A 26,642-nucleotide genomic window follows, 5' to 3' on the forward strand; every position below is an offset into this window, starting at 1 on the left:
GTTTCAAGTCTTGTGTCAGCATTTGTGAAGTTGTGGTATGCTATCTTATTAGGTAAAATCTAAGGCCTTTAACCAATCTTGGCAAATATCTAGAAAAATAAATGACAAGCAGATTTTTGGCACAGTGATTAAGATGCCACTTTGAATGCCTGATCCCCATGTAGAATGACGGGGCTCAACTTCTGGTTCCTGATAATGGGCACCTAAAGGCAGCAGGTGGCAACTCAAGCACTTGAGGCCCTGTGACCCATATGAGAAATCCAGACTCCAGCTTCAGCCTGCCCACTTGCTGCAGGCATTTGGGTGTGGGGGCAGTGACCTAGAGGAGAGAAGATCTCCTCTGCTGTCTCTCTCTTTGCCTTTCAAACAAATTATAAAACTTAAATAATTATAAAACCTTTTTATACCAGCACCTAAGAAATGTAGTTATTATTTATTTATTAATAATAAACCCTTTAGGAATAGAGAATTTAGAAATGAATGAAAGCATCACACTAAATGTACACAGAACACATATAATCTTTATACAGCAAAAATAGCATATGAAGAATATTTCAAAAAACTGTTTGAAAAATTGGATTGGAAGAGAAGCTTAAAGGTGGACAATCTGCCCAACAGCTAAGACATTTGCTGATGCCCACGTGCCATGCCAGTGCCTGGGTTTGACTGTTAGCTCTGGTTCCTAACTCCAACATTCTGTTAACGCAGCAACGAAGGCAGAAGCAATGCCTCAAGCTTTTCAGCCTCAGCCACTCTTTTTGTTAAGATTTTTAAAAAAGATTTATTATATTTTTACTGGAAAGTCAGATATACAGAGAGGAGGAGAGACAGAGAAGATCTTCTGTCTGTTGATTCTCTTCCCAAGTGGCCGCAACGGCCAGAGCTGAGGAGCCAGGAGCTTCTTTAGGATCTCAAGGTTTTGGGCCGTCCTTGTCTGCTTTCCCAGGCCACAAGCAGGGAGCTGGAAGGAAAGTAGAGCACCCAGGATACGAACTGGCAATCATATGGGATGCTAGTACATGCAGGGCGATTTTAGCCACTAGGCTATGGCACCAGGCCTGGTCTCTGTCATTCTTGTAGGAGACCTGAACTGACATCCCAACTCTTAGTCCACTCAGCTGGGTCATTTCTGGCATTTTTAAGCAAATTTAAATGGATGGGAATGTGTTACTTTCCAAAGTGAAAAAATTACTGCAAATGTTGCAAATAAACAAAAGCATATGCCCCTTAAATATGTACATGTTTGACACAAAAATTTTTTTAATAAATGCAGGTTTTTCAGAATATTTATTTCCCACAAACCTTTTGAAGTATACAAGTTGGCACCGAAAAATAAATAAATAAAACTAAATCACATAGCAAATCAGATAGTGGGTCCCACATGCATGAAACAACTTGAAGAAAGATTTTAAGGCATAAAAGCACAAAAACACTTTATTACAATATAAGTGAGCACACACATAAAAAAGAAAGAAAAAGAAAATCAAGCTTAGAGAACCAGAAGCAAAAAACAAAATTAAAGTGTGTGAGGGTGCAGAAGGGAGGTAGCTGGAAAGAAGAGATGAGGACAGAGGTTTGCATTTGGCCAGAAGGTAACAGGGGGACCTCCACAGAATCCCCACTCACCCTGCTAGCACATCATCACAGTTCATCCCTGTCCTCTCTGATCTGCTCCATGCCTCCACAGCTCCATGCTTCTCCAGTGTGTTTTGTTTTTTCACCAACTTTAAACACGTTTCTGGTTTGTATTTCTGGACCACTTTATAATCCTATCAGATAGCTTTTATGGGACATGCCCAGCAACTCCTCCTACCTCTATTCTCACTAATCCAAGTCACCAGCATGTTTTGCCTCGATTACTACAATGACCTCCTTCTTGGTCTCCATGCTTCCTCAATTGCTCCATTCCAAATGATTCTCCTTTCTAAATGCAAATCCTTTTCCAATTCTTCTTTGCTTAACATGGCTTAATAATTTCTCATTGCTCTTAAAACCCAGTCTTGTGATCCTGGGCTCTGAGGCCCTAGTATATTATAAAAACATGACTCAGCCCTCATATCCACATTTACATCTATGACCTCATCTAAATCCAAACGCTCCTGCTCCTACTATTCTCTAACCACATCTGATATCCTTCAGTTTTTAAGCCATACCACAATCATTGTTTCCTGTGTCCTTGGCTCTCTGGCCAACTCCACTTCATCCTTCAACTGTTAAGACTGTATCATGGGGTGAGCAGTGTGGTACAGTGAATTAAGGCACAGCTTGGGATCCCCATGTCTCATATTGGTATGCAAGTTCAAGTTGCAGCTCCAGTTCCTATCCAGCTTCCTAGTAATGTGCACCCTGGAAGACAGCAGAAAATTATTCAAGTAGTTGGATCCCTGTACCCACGTGGGAGACCCAAATGAGCTCCTGGCCTCTGTCTGGCCCAACACTGGCTATTCTGAGCCTTTGGGGAACAGACCAACAGATGAAAGCTCTCTCTCCCTCTTTCTTTCTCCCTGTTTTCACTTAAACTTTTGAGTAAAATAATAATCTTCAAAAGACTGTATATTAAAATATTGTAAACAAATAAAAATGCAAAAGCACCATAAGTATATAATTTCAGAACTATCAAATTATAAAGTGGTATTTGTTGAAATGAAATGAATAGCCATTAAAAGAAAACAGCTTTTGCATTCTAAAGACATTAAACTAAGAAAGAAAAACAAGTACTATATAACAGTATCAGTTTCTTTTCTTCCAGCTTGAAGCTGACAGAAACTTCAGATACAACAGACTACTGCCAAGTCTCCTCTGGTGTTTACTGAGTTGAATTATTAGCCAGACTTACAGCTAGCTGCATTTAGAAAACTGCAAAGCCAAATCTGTCTGCAGTTCCCCCTACAGTTCCAGAAGTTCTGTGCACAAATAAACATGGTGACTAAGAACAAATTTTAACCCTTTTATAGTTACATGTAATTGACAGTTTTCAATTATTAATCATACTCTTCAATTCTGGATGTTTGTCACACTGAGCTAACTCAGTAAGGTGGAGTCATATGTGTTGTACATCTATTGGATACAGTCACCTAGTTTGTCAGAACACTTGGGCTTTTTAAAGAAGTTCAAGATAGCTTCAAACACAGACTGTGGAGTCAAGAAAGGCTGACCTATGGGTGCTGATTCTGTTACAGACACTTGGGTTAATATGAAGCAACCAGTATTCCATACCTGCAGGGAAACCAAATGAAAGGAATGTCTTCAACTTTGGTCTGTGTGTCCTATCTTCCTCAGAAAAGGAGGCTGTGTGTGTGGCTGCCCAGGGAGTAAATGGAGGAACCTACCAGTTCTGCACAAGGAATGGGACTTCACATGAACCAATGTTTGCTTGTGGCAGAAAGATCAGCTGAGCTCTGGGAATAGTCAGAGTGAGCAGCAGCAGTTAGTCTCTTGGTAAGTCCCAGTTCACATGCCCCAACCTAGTGCACAAGTTCTACAGAAGGATGCCAGGAAGATACTGATGCTACACACAATGTCTGATTCATGCTTCACTCCAACTTGACCAAGGTCAAGGCAGGGGTTTGACTAGCTCAAGGCTCATGGTTGCTTCACTGGGAATGGTATACAAGGATGAATCCATCAGTACTTTTTCTGGATGGCTTTCCAGCCCTCCTTACTCTTCTACTGAAGAGATACTGCTGAATTCTTCATGCTGATTAATATAAGGAAGCTTTGAAAAGTTCATAAAAACAGGGTGCTATAATTAACTAAGCATGGATTTAAAACATTTTTATACAAAAATAAGTAACTTTAACAGTTTTCATATCCATTTAGAAAGAGTGTCTGAGAAAGCAAGACAGAAAGAGATCTTCCATCTGCTGGTTCACTCTGCAAATGCCTGAAGTAGCCAGGGTTGGGCCAGGCCAAAGTCAGGAACTAGGAACTCCGCCTAGGTCTCTCACACAAGTGGCAAGGTCCCAAGCACTTGAGCCATTATCCATCACCTTTGCAGGTACATTCGCAGGAAACTGGATGGGAAACAAAACAGCTGGGAGTTGAACTGGCACAGTGTCATGGGTCCAGGCATCACAAGTAGCAGCTTAAGCAACTACACTACAATACTGACCCCTAAGCTTATCTTTCAATTTAATTTTCCACAAACTTATTGGGAGTATTTTCACATAAAGTCAAACATAATTGGTTAAAAGAGTTGAACAAGGTCTAGAAACATATACATACAGATATGGAAATTTACTATCAGATAAGGATGGTATTTCAAATCGGTATTCAATGGACAGATTGTTCAACCTCACATGGCATAACGACATACTAAATTTCACATATTTAAAACACATAGGAGGGGCTAGCAGGATGGCCCAACTAGCTAATCCTCCACCTTGCCCATTTGGGGAATAGTTTGGCTGCTCTGCTTCCCATGCAGCCCCGTTTGTGGTCTGGGAGAGTGGCTGAGCCATGGGACCCCACCAGGGTGGGACACACAAAAGGGGCTCCTGGCTGTAAATCAGCTGAGCTTCAGCCACTGCAGCCATTTGGACAGTGAACCAGTGAATGGAAGATCTTTCTGTCTCTCTTCTCTGTAAATCTCCTTTCCAATGAAAATAAATAAATCCTTAAAAAAAATACATATAGGAGGGGGCCAGCATTGTGGCAGTCAGTAAAGCTACCTGAGATGCCAGCATTCCACATGGCCACCAGTTCAAATCCCAGCTACTCTACTTCCAATCTAACATGCTGTTAATATGCCTAGGGGGGAGGGAGGGAGGGAGAAAAGGAGAGAGGAAGCAAAGAAGAGAGGTGCTTAGATGGGTCAGTGTTTAGGATGCTACCATGCCATATCGAAATCCCTGAATTTAAATCTGAGCTTTGCTCTCCTTTCCAGCTTCCAGCTAAAGTACGCTCTGGTAAATAGCAAATGATAGGAAACCTGGGCTGAGTTCCCTGCCCAGTCCTGGTTGTTGTTGTTGTAAGCATTTGGAGAGTGGATCAGCATATACAATTTTAGTGTCTATCTATTTCTCCCTCTCTCCAATAAAGTCTTTACACAGAATGATAATTGTTCACAATAACAGGCATAAATTTAATCACTTGATACATACTGACATATATATACATGAAAATATCTCAATCAAGATAATGAGTACCTAAAGCACTTTCAAATTGTTCCTTGTGCTTCTCGGTGGTCCTTCCTCGGCCTTCCCCACTACCCATCCTCATCCCACTACCTATTGTCTTTCTATCACTGCAGACTAGTGAGAATTCCCTAGAATCTATATAAGAGAAATTATACTGGTAGCACTCCTAGTTTGACCCCTCTCATTCAGCTTAATATTTTGACATTCATCCACACTGCTGCATTAACTAGGAGAAAGCTTTCTATTTACCAAACAGATAGAAGGCAAAAGCCTTTATCTATGCCTTGACAACTTTCCATTAATGTCAACAGCATATCCTGAGCAAGACACCAGGCCTAGATGATTTTAAGAAAGAAGTTCTGCCAAACTTCAAAAGAATGGATAAGTCTCACCATTTTCAAACAGTTGCAAAGTCTAAGTCTAAATGTATAAATATATCAGTAAGTTTCCAAATCAAGTTTGTGAGGATAGTACACTTAACCAAAACCCTGACAAAGTATCTTATTCTCCCCTAACAAAAAACCTTCCCACAGAAAAAATTCTACAATTAAACAGGGCAGGGAGCAATTCACAGAGCAATCTTCCTTATGATTACAAGTAAAAAAATCAAAATAAATTGAATATGGCATGTGTTTTAATAAAACAAAGGATGACATGAAGAAATCCATTAATGCCATTTGAAAGACTTAACAGATGATTTCTAGACTTTTTTCAAAAGTCATTCGTCCTTGATTTAAATAAATGAAAACCTCCAATGAAATAGTAACAAAATGTCATGATAAACAGGTCAGCTAAGACTTTTGTTTTTGGCATTGTTCAAAGATTTTCACAATGATTCTGGACTAAGAGGGAATAGATGAAAATGAGCAAGATACAGATGACCTAGTTATAACATCCACCATAGTACCCTCTCCAACTCCGGAACATTAGTCTTATCACTCCTTGGTTCTACACCAGGTTACTGAGGTTCCTGGGACAATGACAAACAAATTAGGGCATGAATGAACAGTTTTAGTACAGGGAGGAGATGACCAGTCCAGAGCTCATTATCTCCCAAGCCATTCAGAAGCCAATCAACCCCAGGAGCCTCATTTCCAGAGTTTGTAGCTACATTTCTGCCATCAGCAGATTCTCCCCTAGATTGCTACTAGATCACACTTCTGGCTCTGGAGTATGGGGCATTGAAGTCTAACAAGAAGAGGGCCAATACTCAGATATTTCACATGAAAACCATAAGATTGGACCGGCAGTCACAGACCATAATCCTCGCCTTAGAAATATGTGACGAATTGACAATCTGCCAATAAACACTTTTATAAACCTCATTCCTATTTAAGTACACTATGAAAACACTCACTTTTATCTTTTTAATCTTGATATTGTCCCAATTCTTAGTTATTAAGTCTCAAGTTTATGCCAGTTACAGGATTCAGATGGTTCCCATTAATAGAAATTTCATAAACCCATATAACACATGAAAAACAGCAAAATGCAGTACTCTTTATCATTTGCATTTTCTAGAGAAAATTTTTAATATATAAATCTATCAGTATTTGCCACTTAGGACAACTGCATCCCATTATCACAGTGCTGGCATTTGAACCCAGCTTCCTGCTGATACACACCCTGCGAAGTATCAAGCGACGGGTCAGTATCTGGATCCCTTCCATCCGCATGGGAATCCTGGACTGTTTCTGTCTCCAGGTTTGGCCCAGTCTAATTTTGGTCATGGCAACCACTTGAGGAGTAAGTCTGCATGCAGAAGTAAACATGCTCACTTGCGTCTCCCAAGTTGTCCCTTCCCCAGTCCACCACCTAATAGTCAAGTGCTGCATTCTGCTTCTGTTCAGCCCAGTTTCCATGACACTTGCAATAATTGTTGTTCCTCCATTTCCCATCCACCCAATGTGCTGACTACACTCCTCCCTCTCAAAATCCTTATAAACTTGTTAGAATCCAAAGGAGCATCTCAGAAAGTGCTACAATTAAGAGGACTTACCGAATATTGAGTTAACTGTATCAAGAAAATGTATTCCCAATGCTACTACCATATCCACACGTGGAATATAATTTGGTAACTTCAAGTAATTAAATAATGATATGAGCCAAAGGGATGAACCTTGAAAACATGCTCAGTGAAAAAGTTAGATTCAAAAGACCATATATATACACTGCATGGTTCCATTTATATGAAATGTCCAGAACAAATAAATTTATCCATATTCATTCTTGCTTAGTGCTACAGAAAATAGGAGGGAAACAATGGAAATTGGCTGCTAATAAATAGTAGTCTTCTTTGGCGAGCACAGGGAAGAACATATTCTAAAATTAGATTACAGCAACAGTTGTACCCCTAAGACTGTGTTTTAAAAGGAGTTGTGTATTTAAAAGGGTAAATTGCATGGGAAGTGAATTATCTATCAATAAAACTGTTAAAATACTACTGTAACTTTGTATTACTATCCTTGAACAAACAGCTATAAGTATTATGTGCAAAGGCCTGGCCCTGGTATCATTTGAATCTTACCAACATTACATGATCAATTTTCAGTCTTACAGATAAGAAAACAAGTTTAGTGAAGTTAAAATATTTATGCAAAGTTAAGAGTTACAGATGGCTCCCAGATACAGCAGTCCAAATAAATGAATCAAAGGCTAAAGTTTCCTAAAGTACGCTGTGCTCGCCATTGGTCAGTTTAATAGAAGTAAGAGTATTATTAAATACGCAAATGACCTTGGAAAAGCAAGCATTTTATGTCTATCATTAGCGACTTTTTTTTTTTTTTTTTTTGCTTTGAGACATTATTGAGAGCAAACACAGTTTAACTGGGCATCATTGTGTAATTTAACATTCCTATCTAAAACAAAAAGCCTCCAGAAAAATAACTGAAACCAACTGAAGGCATATAATCTGTCTTTTCTTAAGCCTCTAGACTATATGTTCAAGATAATGACATCATCTGTCATTTCTTTAAATCAATGCTTCATTCTTTATATTACATGAAATGCCAATATACAAATTATTTCTTTAAACTACATTAAACAAAAAATGCTTTATCATTTAGTTACTATTCAGATTTAGTTGTGTGTTAATATTTATTCATTTGAAAAGCAGAATGACAGAAAGGCAAAGACAACTTTCCTGCATGCTATTTCACTCTTCAAATGTCTGTAGCATCCAGGGTTGGGCCAGGCTGAAGTCAGGAGCCTGGAATTCTATTCGAATTTCCCGTGAGTGGCAGAAACCTGAACACTGGAACCATCAGTGCTGCCTCCTATAGTGCACATTACCAGGAAGCTGGATTGGAAGCAAAGAAGCCATGACTGGCTTCAACCAGTACTCTGATATAGGGCATAAGTGTCCCAAGCAGAGGCTAACACACTGCACTACAATGCCTGCCCACTCCTACGTCTAGTTTTTGGTCTACACATTCAGATGATTTCTAACTTGTTAGAAATTCCAGAAAGCCAAGCAACTGATTTACTGAAACATAATTGATCTTATAGATGAAATATTACATATTATATATTAGAAGGATGGCATTTTATGGCTACTCCTTCAAAGTAACTAGTCACCTATTTGGTTACCTTATTCATCTGTTTGCACCTATCACAGAGTCACTGGTTTAACACAACATAAATTTCTTAGATTTCTCCAGGTCAGATACTTGACACAGGTCTCACTGGGCTAAATTTAACATGCAGCATGACTGCACTCCTTCACTGAGACTTTAGGAAAAAATCTGCTTCCCGGCCTTTGCCAATTTTGTGTAGGCCACTTCGTTCCTTGGCTCATGGTCAATTCCTCCTTGAAAACCAGTGAGTCACTTGTACTGCATCACTGTCATTTTTTGCCACCTCCTTCCTCTTTTAAGAACCCTTATGATTACACTGCTCCACCAAATAGTCTCCCCATCTCAAAACCACAAAAATGATTCACATTTTGACTTAATCACATCTGCAAAGTCCTTCAGAGATGTTAACATGACATATTTAGGTGACCATTGTTCTACCTATCACAGTTATCACTGTATTTAAAGAAATCAGGATATATCCACAGTAAATTTTGCTGGACACAATGGGAAGATGCACACTGATGGTTACAATGGAGAATGTGGAACTCGGATTTTTTTTTCAGATTTTTACGATTTTTACTGGTATTAGACTTTGAAGATGAATCATAATTAGTTACATGAGAATAACAGAAGAAACAAGTTGTCACTAATAGAAAACTGTATTATCTAAATCTGTCAATTTTTTAATCTAAAAAGAAAACCACAAAAGTTTATTTCATACTTGCTTTTTATGTATTGTTCTGTCAAGGCACTCAAACAGAATGCCTCTTCACAGCAATATGGCCCATACCACATAATGGTTTCACACGTGAGCATACCCACCGGTGAGTTTTTACTAGCCCACAAAACAAGGTACCCACAGGATCATTATGTATCTGTGGCTAACAAACCACACCTCTTCTTTGTGACAGGCCAAAATTCAAAATGAAATATTACTGAAGAGACTTTTTACAATCCCCACAATGCTCTATTTACTTAACTTTTTCAATTTAGCTTTATATCTTTTCTGACTCCAAGACAAAAGATTGATATTCGATGTACTTAAGTCATAGCCAGCATGTATCAGTTCGTTGATTCGACTTCGTAAAGTACTTATGCTTGAATCTAGAATGCGAGGATTTTCAATTATTTGTGAAACACTAATTTTTTCTTCTATGAGACAGTCTATTTTAGCATTAAATTTTTTCTCTGCCAAAAAGATCATATCAGGATAACTTAAAACAAACTTCTGCACCTCTTCTTCAGTACATCCAAGAGAAAACAGCTTCTCTTTGATATTTGCATAGTTTCTTTTGGCATAGTCATTGGAGAGGTCTAAGATTTCAGCTCCTGAACCACATAACAGAACGAGCAGTTCCTCATTGTTCAAGTTGAAAGTTGACTGTAAAAATTCAATGTTAGCTTTTACCCGCTTGGTGCTCTGAATTAAGATGAAAGGGTTTTTAGAAATTATCTTCCGAACAAAATCAGTAGGATCCTTGTGACCCAAGCACACACAGACTTTCTGCAAAAATTCCACCATCTGTTTATTCAGATCAACACTATTGGAGAAGGTACGAGGGGCATTAGTCAACAATCGACAAAGGCATTTTCGGGTCAATCCAACTGAGTAAAGAAACTTAATATTATTCTCTAAGTTCAAGTTGTTATTGGATCGAAAAAAGGATTCAGGAGAACGTTCCAAAATATTTACAATTTCAAGGTCTGATGTCATAATTTTCCTCCATATATTCCACCGTTCCGAAAGACTGTCAGGAGTACGTGTTATGGCTCGCGGGTATCTTGATATGATGCTAGCAATTGCTTCTTTGCTTGCTCCCTTGGAGAGAAGGAACATCTTCAGGTCCTGCTCATTGGTAACCATCCTATGAAAAACCCCAGGCTGCCGTTTCTTTGCCATGTCAACATCTACTCCCATGGTGAGCAAGTTTTTCAGTAGGTCCTCATTCTCCAAAGGCTCACCATCCACATGATGACACTTGACACCAAAAAGCCTTAAAGAAACGGATTTAAAGAGAATTTCTACTGAAAGTGGAACCATCCAACATCTTGAACCAAAAGGAAAGTTAATTCTCATATACCAGAGGCTTCTTGACGCCATAATGATCAGGTGGCCAAGACTTTTTGGAATTCTGCATAAAACAAAACATATTGTATTATATTGTATAAATACATGTGGTAAACAGCTATGATGCCAGGTCAACACTGCGACCCCACAAGCACCATGGTTACTTCAATCAACCCACACTTCTACCTCAAGCTTATGGTGATGCGGTGACACTGAAACCTCCCCACTCACCCCGCCCCCACGCCCCCTCACTACTTCTGCTGATTATCCAGGGACCCAAACATGCCTCCACTTTCAATACAAACAAATTCAAAAATGACACTATCACAGCTCCCAGAATTACTCCTTCTTACACTTGCTCTTATAATGTGGCCTGGCCTGCCTTAGTTTCCCAAAACCAATTGTCCTTTCCATCTCAGCTCTCTCCAGCTTTCATTTTTACCTTATCATTCAACTTCCCAAACCTGACACTCCCCTGTGCAGAACCAGACTTCTCTGCCTCTGGCCTCTTGGTTCTCAAACACTAAACACAGCCCTGAAAACAATACCTCAGACTACCCAGTTTTCATCTTGAACAGCTTTCTCTAGATTCATGATACCCTTTTGCTATCATTACTCTTAATTCTTAGCTTATGTAAGTCTCTGGTTCACAGTTCCTGACCCCAATCTCTACCTCATTCAATCTACCCAGCCGCTCCCTTGATGTAGTGCATTATTTCTGAACCCATTTTCATCTTCAAAATGATCTCATTGGGATATATAATCTACATAGTCTATTACATGTGGAACTGTGCTGAGACAGCATGTAAACACTAAAATGTTACACTTACATTCTCCTCTACCCCTTCATCATACCATACAAGCTCAGCCCAGAGCTGTTGGCACCTGTCTGTAGTGCTCAGCAACGTCCAGCGTCCAGCAAGTGACTGAAGGCTCAGTTAACTCATTTCCCTGATCATTTAGAAATGCAGCATAATGATAAACAGGGCTGAACATTCAACACAGAATATTCAACAGAACTTCTACTCATGAGAAACCAAAAGTAGGGGTCAGCCCAATGCCTCAACTGGCTAATTCTCCACCTTACAAGCACCAGCATCCTATATGGAGCATAAATTAGAGACAGAGGTTACCACCCACCACTAATGTTTTGGGCATTAATATGCCTTCAATACTACTTTCAAGAAAGTCTTTTTGTTTCTGTCATTCCCACTATAATTTTAACAAAAAATTTGCATTACTCGCAAAGGCTTGAAACCTCTCTATGGCTTACATAATCTACAGAATCTCAAAAAATCAGGAAGTACTTCCAAAACAGAGAAACAAGTAACAGTCCACTTCAAAAGTAAACATCAAGAACAGGCACATTTTAGACTGACCCATGCCCTACAGAGTTCACTATTCTGCACTTCTCCACTATCACATCAACTCCCCAACTATGTGTACTTCCAAAACCAAGAACCTGAAAAACAACCTCCTTCTGACTAGCCTGCCTCACAGAACTGAATAGCCAGTTCTTTTCCAGCTGCTCAAGGGTGACCTCTGCTGGTTAACAGGAGACAAAAGGGTTGCTGGCCAAAGAATGGTGCGAGATGATCCAATAGGATGGGGGGGGGGGGGGGGGTAAAACTCTATATTTGTCCCAGCCTTGAAAGAGTCCCACTTTTTATACATGTTTTACAATGTAAACAATAACAATATTGTTAACATATGGAATGATCAACAATTAAATACAAAACATATAATAGGTACATTCATAAATAGTTTTTATTGATCATGTACATATTCAAAACAGTTTAAAGACTATTGCTCCAGAGACCACCACAGTGGCATAGCAAGCTAATCTTCTTCCTATGGTATAAGCATTCCATATGGGTGCCACAAGTTCTGTTCCAGCTCCCTGCCAATAGCCTTGGAAAGCAGTGGAGGATGGTCCAAGGCTTTGGGCCCCTGAATCCACATGGGAGATACAGAAGAAGCTCTTAGCTCCCAGTTCTGGACCAGTCAAGCTCTGGCCATAGTGGCCATTTGGGGGAGTGAACCAGTGGCTGGAAGATCTCTGTCTCTGCCTCTGTCTCTCCCTCTCCTTAGTTCTGACTTTAAACTAAATAAATCTTTTTTAAAGAAGACTATTCCTCCAGACCACACACTCACCCCTCTTGAAATTATTAGCATCATGATAAACAGGGCTGCACATTCAACATGGAATATTCAACAGAACTTCTAAGAAAGAAACTAAGAGTAGGAGATGGCACGATGCCTCAACTGGCTAATTCTCCATCTTGCAAGCACCAGCATCCCATATATACACTCATTCTCCCCTTCCACATGAACCGATATGCATAAAATCTGACCATCTTCCCAAGCTCCCAAACTTCTCCCCTGATTAATTCTATTATATCCCCATCCTAAGTCTCGAGAAAAACCCAAGTGAACTCTGCCTTCACCCTCTCCCAGCCAACGGTGAACAGATCTAGGTATTTTTAGAATCTCTGAAAACCCACGTCTGCACTCGTTATTCTCACCCTTCTAAACCTGTATTCCTCTCACTAGGCCTGCATAGGGCATACAGCTTGCTTTTATAACAATCAATCATTCAAAACTGCTACCAACTGATTCTTGTGAAATCAAGATGTGATTACGCTCCTCATTCTGTGATTAGAGACCTTCTGTAGTGCTCCCCCAGGGCAGAACCTCCAGGCTGACTCCCAAAGCCCTCCCATTTCAGTCCAATCTTTCCAGCTACCCTTTTTATTCTGAAAACTCCCCACCCAACGCCACTGCCTGTCAAATCTCTCATCTAAACATCCTTGTCCATCCCAGCCTAACTTTGTTCTTTTTTCCCCAGAAAAACCGATCCTCATAATGGCTTCCTAGAGTGAAGATCTCATATACATTCAATCCTCCCTGAAATCTTCAATTTCATCTAAAGTATTAGCAGAGTGAATCATCCATTTCACAACAATTTACCTCAAAAATAAGTATTATTTATATATGGGGGAATAGGGGAAAAGCTGAAACTGACTTAGAACTGGTAGATAAAGCTTGCTTTTATTATGAGACTAAAATACACACATACACAACCACCAAAATGATTTGAGTGGTCTCAACTATACCCAAAATCAATGGTAACTAATAACATTGAAAATTGACAAAAATATGAGGGAACAGAGAACTCAAATTGACACCACAGATCACAATCTTAGGTGCTCATAACATTTTATCTTGCACTCCCTCTTTGGAAGACTGTATGGATACAGACAAGAATACACGTTTACTATGAAGAAAGATGGATGTCCATCATAACATTATCTGGTATTACAAAAAAGGACCCCAAATAATTAGCAGCAACATGATCAATAAATTTTATAATTGTTCATAGGGTGGTGTGATGACTCAATTAGCTAATTCTCCACTTTCAAGGGCTGGAATCCCATTTGGGCACTGGTTCATGTCCTGACTGCTCTACTTCCCAACTAGCTCCCTGCTTGGAGCCTAGGAAAGCATCTTTGTATCTTTGGAGGTTAGCCCAAAGCCTTGGGACCCTGCACTCACATGGGAGACCCAGAAGAAGCTCCTGGCTCCTGGCTTCTAACCTGCTCAGTTCTGGCTATTACAACCACATGAGAAGTGAATCATCAGATGGAAGATCTATCTCTCATTCTCTCTATAAATCTGCCTTTCCAATAAAATTAATCATTTTTTAAAATTGTATGTAGAGGCACTGAAAAATGAGGCATTCCTGTAGTGACGCTATAATAGACTATTGTATCCAGATATGAAAATACAATGCAGTATGCATCTCTACTTCCAAGTCAAAGATGGACTCCCAATGAAACTGCTGGACATATCTAAACAGGATACTGAACTATCTGACACTGTCTGTACCAGCAATGTCAGGGCACAGTTAAATAACAGACTGATGGACTCCTTAGGAAGGACTATACTACAGTAGTAATTAATAGGGGGTAATCAGCTAGGGTATAGGAACTTAGGGAGCGGGTAGGGAAATCCCAGACCCTATGGAATTGTACCACAAAATTCATAATAAGAGGAAGATATCATCAAAGATATCCTAAGTGACAAACTCTCCAACAGGTAGGATAACACCACTCTTGTCTATAGTGCATGGAGGCCAAAGATATGCAAAAAGGGGGAACAACAGTTATCTCTGAGAAGGGGTAAGACTGTTGAAACACTGGGATTGTATTAAGTGAATAAGTATTACTTTTCAAAAGACAAGTTAAATTGGCCCAGGGGTGCAAATAACACTAGAAAACATATATTACCTTTATTCTTAAATTTTCACCACAAAAAGGAAACTCAAAAAAAGCCAAAAACCAGTGATGTGGAGCTAGCACTTGGTGCAGCAGGTTGGGCCACACGCATACAGTCAGGTTCAACTCCCAGCTGCTCCACATCCAATCTAACTTCCTGCAAACGGCCTGAGACAAGCAGCAGAGGGTGGCCCCAATCCTTAGGCTCCTGCCACTCACAAAAGAGACCCAAAAGAATCTCCTGGTTTCTGCCTGGCCCAGGCCTTACCATTTTGGTCATTTGGTGCAGGAACAAGCGGATGGAAAACCTCTCTGTGTATAACTGTGCTTTTCAAATAAGTGTCTTCAACAACAAAGAGTATCAGTTGAGGTGTTACATCAGCAGCTGATCTCCACTCAAAATATTTCTACAACATCCAGTAAGGTTAATTAATATCAAAAGAGCCAAATGCAAGAGGGACTGACAAGTTTTAAAAGCAACTTCATGGCTGACTTCTCTCAGATTTGACGGTCCTAATGAACCAAAAGCATCATCCCAAGAACTACTGCCCCAACTGAAGGAAGCCCGTGGAGACCCCCGTCTTGGCACCCGAGGCGTCTGAGGGACGCAGCAAGAGGACCCATGTCCCCTTCTGCCCACGACGGGCCGGCTGGCGGGCTCGGGACTGAGGCGGCACCGCGACGCGGGCAGCGTGGAGCTGTCTCCACACCAGTGCGTTCCTCACCTCACTTCTCCTGAGGAAACATCCCCTCACACCCCGCCAGAAAGGCTGCAGGACAGCTGTCTCTTCAAACGACACTTAAGAGAGAGAGAGAGAAGGTACTGTCAGGACTGTCACGGGACAGAGACCGACCCCGCCTAACACTGCCCCAAACGACGACTTGGCGGGAACTGCCAACAGGATGACAGCGTCACAACTCGGGAGTGTGCGACTCAAAACCACAGCCACCGCACACCCTGGAGGCTCTTCCACCCTTCTTCCCGCCTAAAGCCTGCGCTGCAGAGCAGGCTCACCCAAACCCAGAACAACGAAGCACCTCACGCGGATCCGGGTCCACAGCCACACGGAGAAGGAAGCGAGGAAGATAAACTTCCGGCCTCCTGCGGCGCACAGAGGTGACGTAGCAGCGCCCGGGCGGCCGTACCTGCCGCCTCTGTGGCCTGAGCGAAAGGATCCGGTAGGGGGCGACAAGAGACAGCCGAGCAGGCAGGGGCCCCGAAGTAGGCGGGGTTTGAGCGTGTGGGAAGCCGGGTCCCCCACCCCGCTACCCCCGGGAGTGGAGTGGTACACGAGTTGTGCCACCTGGGACGGCGGTGGGCAGCACAAGTCCGCCTCTGGTTGCTTCAGGCTTTCTAGAGAGTAGGGAAGGAGGTGATCTTGGTTTCAGCAAGAAACCGTTTCAAAACTACGTTGTCTTCCTCCGTGTGGGCGTCTGACAGAATGGTCGTCGTCCCACCTCTATAGCGTCTTGTTTCACACTCTCCCTGAAATTACTCCCAGCTGATTTGTCTGCTCTGAATTACCTTTGTTTTGTTGATTTCTGAGGATAAACATTTATCTCTAGATATCTGATTTACTAATAACCACTCTAAAAACAGCAGCTACTTATTGCTGGTAGCAGTAGGAATGCAGAAACTACTTCCTGAGAACAAAGGTAATCATAGAAAAATTGGAAAGCGTTTCTTCATACGTACAAAATATGTAAATCTGTGTGTGTGCAAGCAGAATACAAGTATGTCAAGAGTCATTACGTTTCAGAGTTTAAGAATATCTTTGGTGTCATAGAGAATGCTGAAATCTTGGCATTTCTTACCCATCCGTGCCTTTGTTGCACATCCTCGGCAGCAAGTCTTCTTGTTGGACCGGCTATTGGCTTGAGCCTCCCGTTTGCCAGGTTTCCCCTAATGCTCCAAATTCAGAATCTTTTCTTGCATACTCCCATTGCTTTCCTGAAACTTTCCCGTTTTATATATATTTTTTTAAAGATTTATTTTTATTATTTTTTCATTGGAAAGGCAGATATACAGAGAGGAGAGACAGAGAGGAAGATCTTCCTTCCGATGATTCACTCCCCAAGTGAGCGCAACGGGCCGATACTATGCCAATCCGAAGCCAGGAGCCTCTTCCAGGTCTCCCACGCGGGTGCAGGGTCCCAAAGCTTTGGGCCGTCCTCGACTGCTTTCCCGGGCCACAGGCAGGGAGCTGGATGGGAAGCGGGGCTGCCCGGCGCCCATATGGGATCCCGGGCGTGCAAGGCGAGGACCTTTAACCACTTGCGCCACCGCGCCGGGCCCCCGTTTTATATTTTAACAATTGGTCTAACCGTGGATGCTTGTTTGTTTTTTTTTGTTTGTTTGTTTTTTCAAGATCCTACTTAAGAGAGATGCCTTGGGGTTGATTCCAAGCTCCTCTGATCCCAGCTTACCTTGCCAGCACTGCTACCACCAGCTCTCTCCTGTCTCAGGCCCAGCTTTCCCTAGACCCCAGAGGAAGGCAAATTTGGGTCCTGCCTCCTTCATCCATTACTTGTCGGTAGTAAACCTTCCTCTTCTCTGAAGACCAACGTCACAGAGGATTGTTGTGTGCACGATGGACAGCCATGGACTAACCCCATTGGGTGACAGGCTGACATGGCTTATGAAGGGATGCTTCCGGCTTACTAAACAGACATCACTTTGTCTTTAATGAGATCTTGTAGGTAAAGGGTATTGTAGGTAAAGGTAAAGTTCTTGGGAATAAATAAGTTCCATGTATTCTCTGCAAAAATTTGGTTACAAATATATTTTAGATGCTTATCATAAACTCCTGAGTGAATAGCCATGAAAGTTGAAAAGCAGATGCTGTATTATCAATTAGGCTTTTTCTTCTTATATTTTTACAATGACACCTGAAATGTTCCCATTGCCTGTAGAAAGAACAATGCCCTCTACCTCGTTGTCATGTCTGATCTGTGAGAGCAGAACCTCTATTTTCTTCGCTTATACATGGGTATTTATTGAGCACCTGCACACATCAGGCCCTATTTTAGATGTGGATGCTTAGTAGGAAAGAAGACAGACCTTTTTCCCAGCGCTAGGTCTCATTCACCCTCGACATCCGCTCCTCTGCAGCCCCTGTAACCCTTTCCCAAGACCACAGCTGGTCCAAGACATTGTTAAGGTCGTGAAAGTGGAGTTGAAACATTGCAGATCTTAGGATTAGGGAGAAGAAACAAAGGTAGGAAACGATGAAGAAGCTAGGAGGGAAGGAGGATGAGATCGGGCATACAGAACTGTGAAAGACCAAGTTTTTCCCAGCGGCTGTTCTAAAGTCTTCACCTTTCTGTATTTTGATGAAGGCAAAGTTAACTTTCTATGTAGAATTTATGCTGTCACTAAGTAAGTCTCTTTTTAAGTCCCTTTATTTTCTGAAACAATAGTGGCCTGACCCTACCTGGGAGAAGGCAAAGTTCAACAGTCTGTGTTGGAGCCATCCACTCTCCTACCCCGCCGCCCTTTTGCACAGGAGGAGCACACAGCTCCGGGCCTGCCTGCCCAAACTGGGCCAGAAGTGAAGTGCAAACAGAATGTGGGCTGTGTGCGCCATGGCCTCTGCTGTCTCACAGCTGGGATTTGTGTACTGTGCCTGCACGACCCAGTGTCCCAGAGCTTCACAGAGGCTCAGCTGACTACTCAGCTTTCTGTCTCAGTACACCCAATTATCCTCAAAAAAGGAAGTAGCCCTCAGTTTCCCTTACCTTCACCCCTAATTTGATAGAACACCACCCACAGATTCATGAGTTCAACAGACACACGTGTCCCTGCCCCCTCTCACCTCAGCTTTGCTGACAGACGGGCCAGCTGCTGCCAGCCTCACTTGAAGGTCCTGAGAGGAATGTCATGTTCCCTCTCTGTTCCCTATGATAGCTTGTGGCTGTTTTGTTTGTATATGAAATGTGAAAATATATTTGTATGTGAAACCAGATGAAAGGCAGACTTAAAGCAGGAAAGTTACCCAGAAAGTGTCAGGCCAGGCAAACAAACAAAAATAAAGCTATCCTCCCCTTTAAAAACAAATATATTTGACAATCTTGATTTTTTTAACAGTTTGACTTCTGACCAACTTTCTTTCTCTGAAATGTGCCCTGGCAGTGACTAGAAAGAAAACATCCTGACTCAGCATTCCTACTCCCACACTGTTTCCCACAAGGGTCTGTGGCAAAGAATTGGAACTTGTCCTGGAAATCTCACGGATTCCAGATCCGATAGAGACCCATGTTCCCGCAGTGATTGGATTGCCCGCAGCAGCACAGGGATCCTAGAGAACCCACGCAGCTCCATGAGCTGGTCCTTTCTGGAGTGTGATCGTACAGTCCCACGCCTTCAACCCAGCTCTGTGAAGTTGTCCCGCTGGAGAACGGGGGCAAATGTTCACAAAATGAAATAAAATCTTCCTTTTCCAGAGGTGAGTGTTTGACATAGTGGTTATAACAATGCTTGGGACATCAGAAATTTATATTAGTGTGCCTGGTTTGAAACCAGGCTCCACTTCCAATCAGGCTTTCTGTTAATGCATCCATTAATATGCATAATTCAAGTGCCGGGGGCTCTGACATGCAAGAGACCTTGGTTGATATTTGGGTTCCTGACTTTGGCCTGGTTCTTGTAAACATCTGGAGTTGAGTCAAGCTCTCTCTCTCTCTCTCACCTGTTCTTGCTCTCTCCATGTCAACAAAAATGAAAATAATTTTTTAAATTTTAATCTTCCCTGTCCAAAACTGTCTCTCTTCCTATTTGCAGTATTTTTGAAATTCCATTGTGAAAGATGTGTTCCTTGTTGTTTGTACAATGTTAATTTTAAATTGCAAATGTATTTGAAAGAGAATCAGGCTGGCGTTGCAGTGCAGAGAATTAAGCTGCCCCTGTGACACTGGTGTCCCACATCGGTGCCAATTCAAGTCCTGGCTGCTTCTCTTGCAATCCAGATCCTTGCTAAGCTTAGGAAACACTCACTGGGGTGTTTGGTACAGTGTTAAAACAATACTTGGGTCACCTGCATCCCATAATGGAGTGCCAGGGTTCTACCCCTGCTTGATTTCCAACTTCCTGCTGCTGTGCATGTGGCTGAGGTACTTGCACTGTTGTATTCATGTGCGAGACCCTGATTGAGTTCCTAACTTCTCACTTCAGCCTGGCCTAGACCAAGCTGTTGCAGGACTGTGGGCAGTGAATCAACAGATGTGTGATCTCTGGTTTGCTCTCTCTCTTTCTCTCTCTTTCTTCCTCCCTCCCTCCCTCTCCTTCCCCTTCCCTGCTCTTTCCTTCTCTATCTTTCAAATAAAATGTTTTAACACATTCGTGCTTCTACAGAGTCCAGTGAGTCTGTTTACAGGCTAACAGAAGAGCTAAACCAGGTGATACTATGCTAAAGTTCTGAGACTGTTAAATGGGGATTCGCCCTCTAAGTGGTGGAGTTATTTTCCTTCTTTGCTAAGCACTCAAGTGAATGCGAAAAGATGGTTCTGATGATTGCTGCTTTTGTTTGGCATTGGGAAGGCAAGACCAGTGCTGTTTATCAAATAACCAATTTTAACCAATTTACTAAGGAGAGAATATAGGGCTGCCCCAAAGCAAAATAACAAAGAATGGGAAGCCTCAACCAAGTTTTCCTCATTGTGCCCCAACCTCCAGTGTCTGCTGCATGACTGGTGTCCTATGGATCCTCTTTGGCCAGACCCGCCAAGCATACAGTGCCCTGCTCCAGTGCGCCTGTCAAGATTTCTTTTCCCCTTTTACTCAGAAGATGGAGCTTGACTTCTTCATCTCTACGTGCCTTGTATCTTTCAGATCTTGGTCCTAGTTGCATATTGGCATCACCAAGGGAGCATATGAAAACCACTGAAGCCCAGCTCTCCATCCCCAGAGATTCTGATTTAATTGGTTTGGCACAAATCCAAACACTGGTCTGGACCGATGTTTTTGTGTTTTCTTTGTTTAGTTTATAATGTATCACTAGAATTGAGATCTCCAGCTTTGAAACCGGATTTGCTCTATTTTTACTTACTTGTTGAAGTCCCAAGTCTGGATTTTGGACCAGATTCCATTTCCATCAAGAGAGAATTCAAGGTCTATGAGGTTTAGTAGCCCAGCAACTCAATGTTCAGGGCCTAATCCCACTGTGGCCTGGTCCCCACAGTCAGTAATCACAGGCTGTTGTTCGTAGAATTAAGTTCCTGTCCCTCCCAACTCCACAGGGAACATAAGGGGTGGAAGAAAGAGAGACTGTTGCCAAGCAGGCAATACAGCAGGTGTTCAATGCTCAGCCACTTGTTTCAGCCCTGGCTCAGACCATGTTAACAGTTACCTAGAGTGAGCAGCGTCACTTGGTGACAGACATGGGTTGGAAACCTAAGCTAACACCTCTTCAGTCAAGCTTATGGCAAGCTGACAAACATTTGTTCTGCTAATTTCACTACCTGCACCTCTATTTGAGACACCTTACTCCAGTCTTCCCAAGGCTTCTTTCTTTCTTTCTTCCTTTCTTCCTTTCTTCCTTCCTTTCTTTCTTTCTTTTCTTTCTTTCTTTCTTTCTTTCTTTCTTTCTTTCTTTCTTTCTTTCTTTCTTTCTTTCTTTCTTTCTTTCTTTCTTTCTTTCTTTCTTTCTTCCTTCCTTCCTTCCTTCCTTCCTTCCTTCCTTCCTTCCTTCCTTCCTTTCTTTCTTCTAACTTCTATGTAATTAATTCCACTATCTTCTCATCTCTCTTGAACCATTCTTTAAAAATCGTTGTTTATATTTTTATTGGCAAGGCACATTTATAGAGAGAAGGGGAGGCAAAGAGAAAGATTCTCCCTCTACTGGTTCACTTCCCAAATGGCTGCAAAGGCAGGAGTTGAACCAATCTGAAGCTAAGAGCCCCTTCCAGGTCACTCATGCTGGTGCAGGGTCCAAAGGCTTTGTGCCTTCCTTTGCTGCTTTCCCAGGCCACAAGCAGGGAGCAGAGTGGGAAGTGGAGCAGCGAGGCCACAAACTAAGCACCCATATGGGATGCCAGCCCTTGCAGGTTGAGAATTAGCTAACAGAGTCATCACACCAGCCCATCCCTTGATCCATTTTTGCAAATCTCCACTAGATGACTGTAACCTCCTCCATATCTCTGTAACCATGTGCAAATATGACTAGTGTCATTGGTATATATAAGCCAAATAAATGGGAAAGTGCACTTTTTTCCTTCCAATTTTAGTATATTTTTATTGGAAAGAAAAATAGGACATTCAGAGATGAGAGACAGGAAGATCCGTTCACTGATCCCTCCCCAAGTGGCCACATCAGTCGGAGCTGAGCCTATCCAAACCCAGGAGCCCAAAGACTCTTCCAGGTCTCCCATGTGGGTGCAGGGTCCCAAGGCTTTGGGCCGTCCTCGACTGCTTTCCCAGGTCATAAACAGGGAGCTGGATGAGAAGTGGGGCTGCCACGTTTAGAATCGGCACCCATATGGGATCCTGGCGAGTGCAAGGTGAGGACTTTAGCCACTAGGCTACAGCGCTGGGCACGGAAACTGCATTTTTTAGGGATGGAATTTTGATATGAAAATAAAGAACAACCTCTACAGTTCCTAAAAATGCTAGTAAAGTCAATATTTCCTTTATTCCTCATTAATTAAAATTCTCCAGAACCAGCATTCAATAACATAAAGACAAACATATTTAATCAATTTGTCATTTTTTACATTGACACTTATTTTGCATCTGTTTTTTTCCCTAATATTTTTTCAGCTGTTTTTTTAACAGCATTTCATTTTGTTGGGTGTTTGCAGAACATTAATACTACCTATAATGTTTTCACTGGAAAGTCTCCAAGTACCAATAAAGCTTAGGAAACCAACCCATCAGTAAATGGAAGACTGTGGGTACAGACCCAACATACTACCTGATACTCTGTTAACTAGGAAATCCACCTTTGCAGAAGGGACAGTCCCTAAGGACATCCAAAGCAGAGGAGTGAATATGAGGGCAGATTTAGTGACACGCCTTTTTGTCGCTAGGTTACTTCCCTTCTTCAGTGAGATGAAGGGTTTACACTTGTCTTCATTCCAGTAGAATCTGCTCAAGATGAGTTTCCTTGCACCAATGGGAGTGTTATGGACACAGCACCCTTTGCCCAGTTAGAACAACGACCTGAAGAAGCAGTCCCTATTGTAATGCCTGAAACTGTTCTTGAAAACGTACTTTCAAAATTCTAATATTTTCTGTTTGTAGACAAGAGCTCCAAAATATATCCATTTGTCCTGACATCAAATATAAACCTGACTGTTTCTATTTTCAGTTTTGTGATCCTATGTAGTCCTGCAAAGTCAAACAAGAATTTTAAAATGTCTTTCAGGACGTCAAACAAGTAAATTTTTCTCATTTGTGTATTCCATGTTGTCCTTTAGAATATCACAGTTACCATTTGTGATCTGCATGCATTCCTTAGTAGATATTTAAATTAAATTCTGTGAATCAGGTACCCCAAGATCATCTAATTAACTGCCTGCCTTGTCTACCCTTCTACTTAAATTTCTTCCCTAGACATAGTACTCCTACAGACTAAATTATTCATCTTGTCAAGTTTCTGACCCAACAAGATCCCTGGCTTTCTAACTAGGGTGCTCTTGTAAAAGCAAGTGTCAACTCAACAAATACTTTTATTTAAAGAGAAGAGAGTAAGGATCCATCATGTCTAAAAACAGACACTTGGAGCTTAGAATCTGCCAGACCATATGCTGCACAACTCCAAGATGCAGGACCCAGAGACACCCTTCTCCCGGGGGTAGGTATTATTACAATCGTCCTGGGGGATTAAGTGCCAGTTCTCCTCTGTGAATGAGCAGTCATGTAAATGTGTTTAGAAGAAAAACAGATATGAATTCCTGGGGAGGGCCTAGGAAAAATATTAGCGAATTAGCACCAATTTCATCTGTATGCATTTGTGCCTGTTATGAAATGTAAATATTTTTAGTACTCTTACTATTGTTTTCACAAAATGACCTTATTTCTTATCAAGAGTTGATGAAAAGGCTATGAGATCATATTCATCAATACAGAAGATAACAGTTATAGTATGTGTATTCTATTTTGAAATCTTGTGATTTTTCTGTTGAATGTGTCACTTTACTCTTTTGAAGATTAAAAACTTCTCTTAAAAATTTCAAATACGTTTTTCAAACCTTTTACCAGTCACCTCTAAATATGCTTTAGGTATACAATAATATTTTGAATGCTTCAGGTAGAGTCAGACTTTTTCTGAGATGTAATTGCAGTGGTGTGCTAGCCAGTAATTCTAAGACTGTGTACATGCTAGACCACAGTAGCATAGCAGTTACTGAATGTAGATCACCAGCAATTCCAACACCCAGGGGGTGCTCTCTTTGTAACTTTCAAATCTCCACTTTTCTTAGACTTGAGAGACCCAATCACATCGATGTAATTACAAAGCCAAATAAAGTAGAAGCACCTGTTACTTGCAACTGAAGAACGTTAGGACTCACCAAGTGAAGGAGGAAGTACAAGGAAATAAAAAGTAATATCACATGGCATATTTGAAATGTTGTGTATGGTTGCATGTGTATGTAAAAATACATATGACAGTGACATGAAAACCCATGTGTTGGCAGCAAGTTTTTCTGCTTTTCCTCAGTTAGCCAATTTTTCTCTTTTGAGACATACATTGCACCCAATTTCATGGGGTTTTTTTTCACATGACAATCCAGGCAACGAGCAACATACATGCATAGGCTTTTTATTTCTCTCTCTGCTCTCTCTCACACACATAGTGTGCCATAGTCTTTGTTCTCTTCCTGGATTTTTAATTTTCTGAGGGTTGTTGTTGTTCGAGTGTCTAATATTAATATTCTTTCCTGCTGGTTAACCTCCAGGTAGTTTAGGAGTGGGTTGGATACACCCACACCACACACAGAAGTCTAGACCTTGCCCTGTCAGTCCCATTTCTTGGTTATTTCTGTATCAGAACTCAGAAGTGGCATTAGAGAAAATCTGCTCTTCCGGTAAGAACCAAAGCCTAAGGAGATTAATTCTTCCAGGAAGGTCATTTCTATTCAGGTGGATACTAGATTTAGATTTTAGGATGGGAAACCATTATGTATTCATATTAAAACACAAATAAATACACTTTCTCAAAGTCGTAAGATTCTTTCTGTTAAAAAATATATCCTGTCAAGGTGGCCCTACTGAGAATGGCTAACTCACAATTACTTTTAGTCCTATTTTATTTTAGTCCATTCTCACCTGGTAGGATGATCAATTTTGAGGGGGGGTCTCATCCACTTATTTGTAATTTAAAAGCAATCATGCCTATGGTCCCGCTTTCTGGGGGTAACCATTTTCTCCTACTACCTGTGTGCAATTCCTTTTATTACTTCTGTAATTCAAAATAACATTTCTGGCATGATCTTTTTTTTTTAATTTTAGATTAACTTGTTACATTTTAATTTTATATTTATCAAATTGTATTTGTAACTTAAAAAATCAAATAAACCTCTAGAGCTTATTCTAAAGAATTGGGGCTTTTTATGACTGCTTAGGAAGGACTATACTATTGTAATAATATGTAGAAATCAGTTGGGGGGAGGGAATTTGGGGAGGAAGTAAAGGAAATCCCAGAGCCTATGGGATTGTATCATAAAATTAAAACTAAAATAGAAGGAAAAAAAACAACAACAAAAAAAAGAATTGAGGCTTTTGGGGGGCCTGTCCCTCTCCATCTCTCACGCCTAGTCTCAACGTTTTTTTGTCTCTTTCTTTAGCTTTGTGTGTTTGCAGTTCCAAATGATACACTGATACTGCTCTTTACAATATTCCATTGTAGAAATTTGTAAATGAACTTATTATGGAAAACTTGGATTTGGCTCCTGTACTTGACCTCCCCACATTCTTTTCTACTTAGTCTTACATGACCATATATAAGTAAGTCACTTGTTTAGTTTTCTATTTACTTATTATTAACTATTTATGAACTTTCCAAAAGGTCCGTGGAAGTCTTCTTGTTCCGAGTAAACATGAGCGTGTCAGGGGAGCTATCAGTTCTGCTCTTTTTCTTGGAGCTGTCCCACTTAAAAGCTAAGTCTTCCTGCTGTAATCTGTACTGCTTGTTCTTTCTAGACCTGCACAGCAACAGCCTAAAAATTTCCTAAATACTCATTCTTGCCCTGCAGTTTGTTGAAATACCTTCCTGGAACCTATGCCTCTTTATTGGTTTTCTTCCTCATTTTGGATATATCACCTGATATTATCCTTTTAAAAAAAAAGTTCATAGGGCTTGGCACAGTAGCTTAGTGGCTAAAGTCCTCGCCTTGCACACACTAGAATCCCACCAGTTCTAATCCCAGCAGCCCTGCTTCCCATCTAGCTCCCTTCTTGTGGTTGGGAAAGCAGTTAAGGATGGCCCAAAGCCTTGGGTCCCTGTATCCACGTGGGAGTCCCATGGTAATACCCTGGACCTTGGTAAAGCATGAACTTAACTTTTCATCCTCTTTTATTTTCTTTTCCCACAAAGGAAAGTAGAAATAAGATGGCAAAAATCTTGGTGAACTAGCCAGGCAAGATAGA

At 41.3% G+C, this 26,642-nt stretch overlaps 1 protein-coding gene across 2 annotated transcripts in view; it reads right to left on the reverse strand.

The window, feature by feature from the left end:
• The window catches only part of MTERF1 (mitochondrial transcription termination factor 1), a 113,324-nt gene extending 97,199 nt beyond the window's left edge, over nucleotides 1–16,125 (reverse strand). The window contains exons 1-3 of one of the 2 annotated variants that reach the window (XM_040964582.1): nucleotides 16,074–16,125; nucleotides 15,784–15,857; nucleotides 8,550–10,845 (exon numbers count right to left, since the gene is read on the reverse strand). In XM_040964582.1, coding sequence (XP_040820516.1) covers nucleotides 9,681–10,814 — 1,134 coding nt within the window. In that variant the 5' untranslated portion in view covers nucleotides 10,815–10,845; nucleotides 15,784–15,857; nucleotides 16,074–16,125 and the 3' untranslated portion in view covers nucleotides 8,550–9,680. Of the gene's footprint in view, nucleotides 1–8,549; nucleotides 10,846–15,783; nucleotides 16,041–16,073 lie in introns of those variants that run through there. The other variant, XR_005882061.1, reaches the window with a different exon arrangement.
• Between the last annotated feature and the right edge of the window lie 10,517 nt (nucleotides 16,126–26,642).

This window comes from Ochotona curzoniae, unplaced genomic scaffold (assembly GCF_017591425.1).
Source record: "Ochotona curzoniae isolate NIBS_2020 unplaced genomic scaffold, NIBS_Ocur_1.0 scaffold_3835, whole genome shotgun sequence".
Taxonomy (NCBI): domain Eukaryota; kingdom Metazoa; phylum Chordata; class Mammalia; order Lagomorpha; family Ochotonidae; genus Ochotona; species Ochotona curzoniae.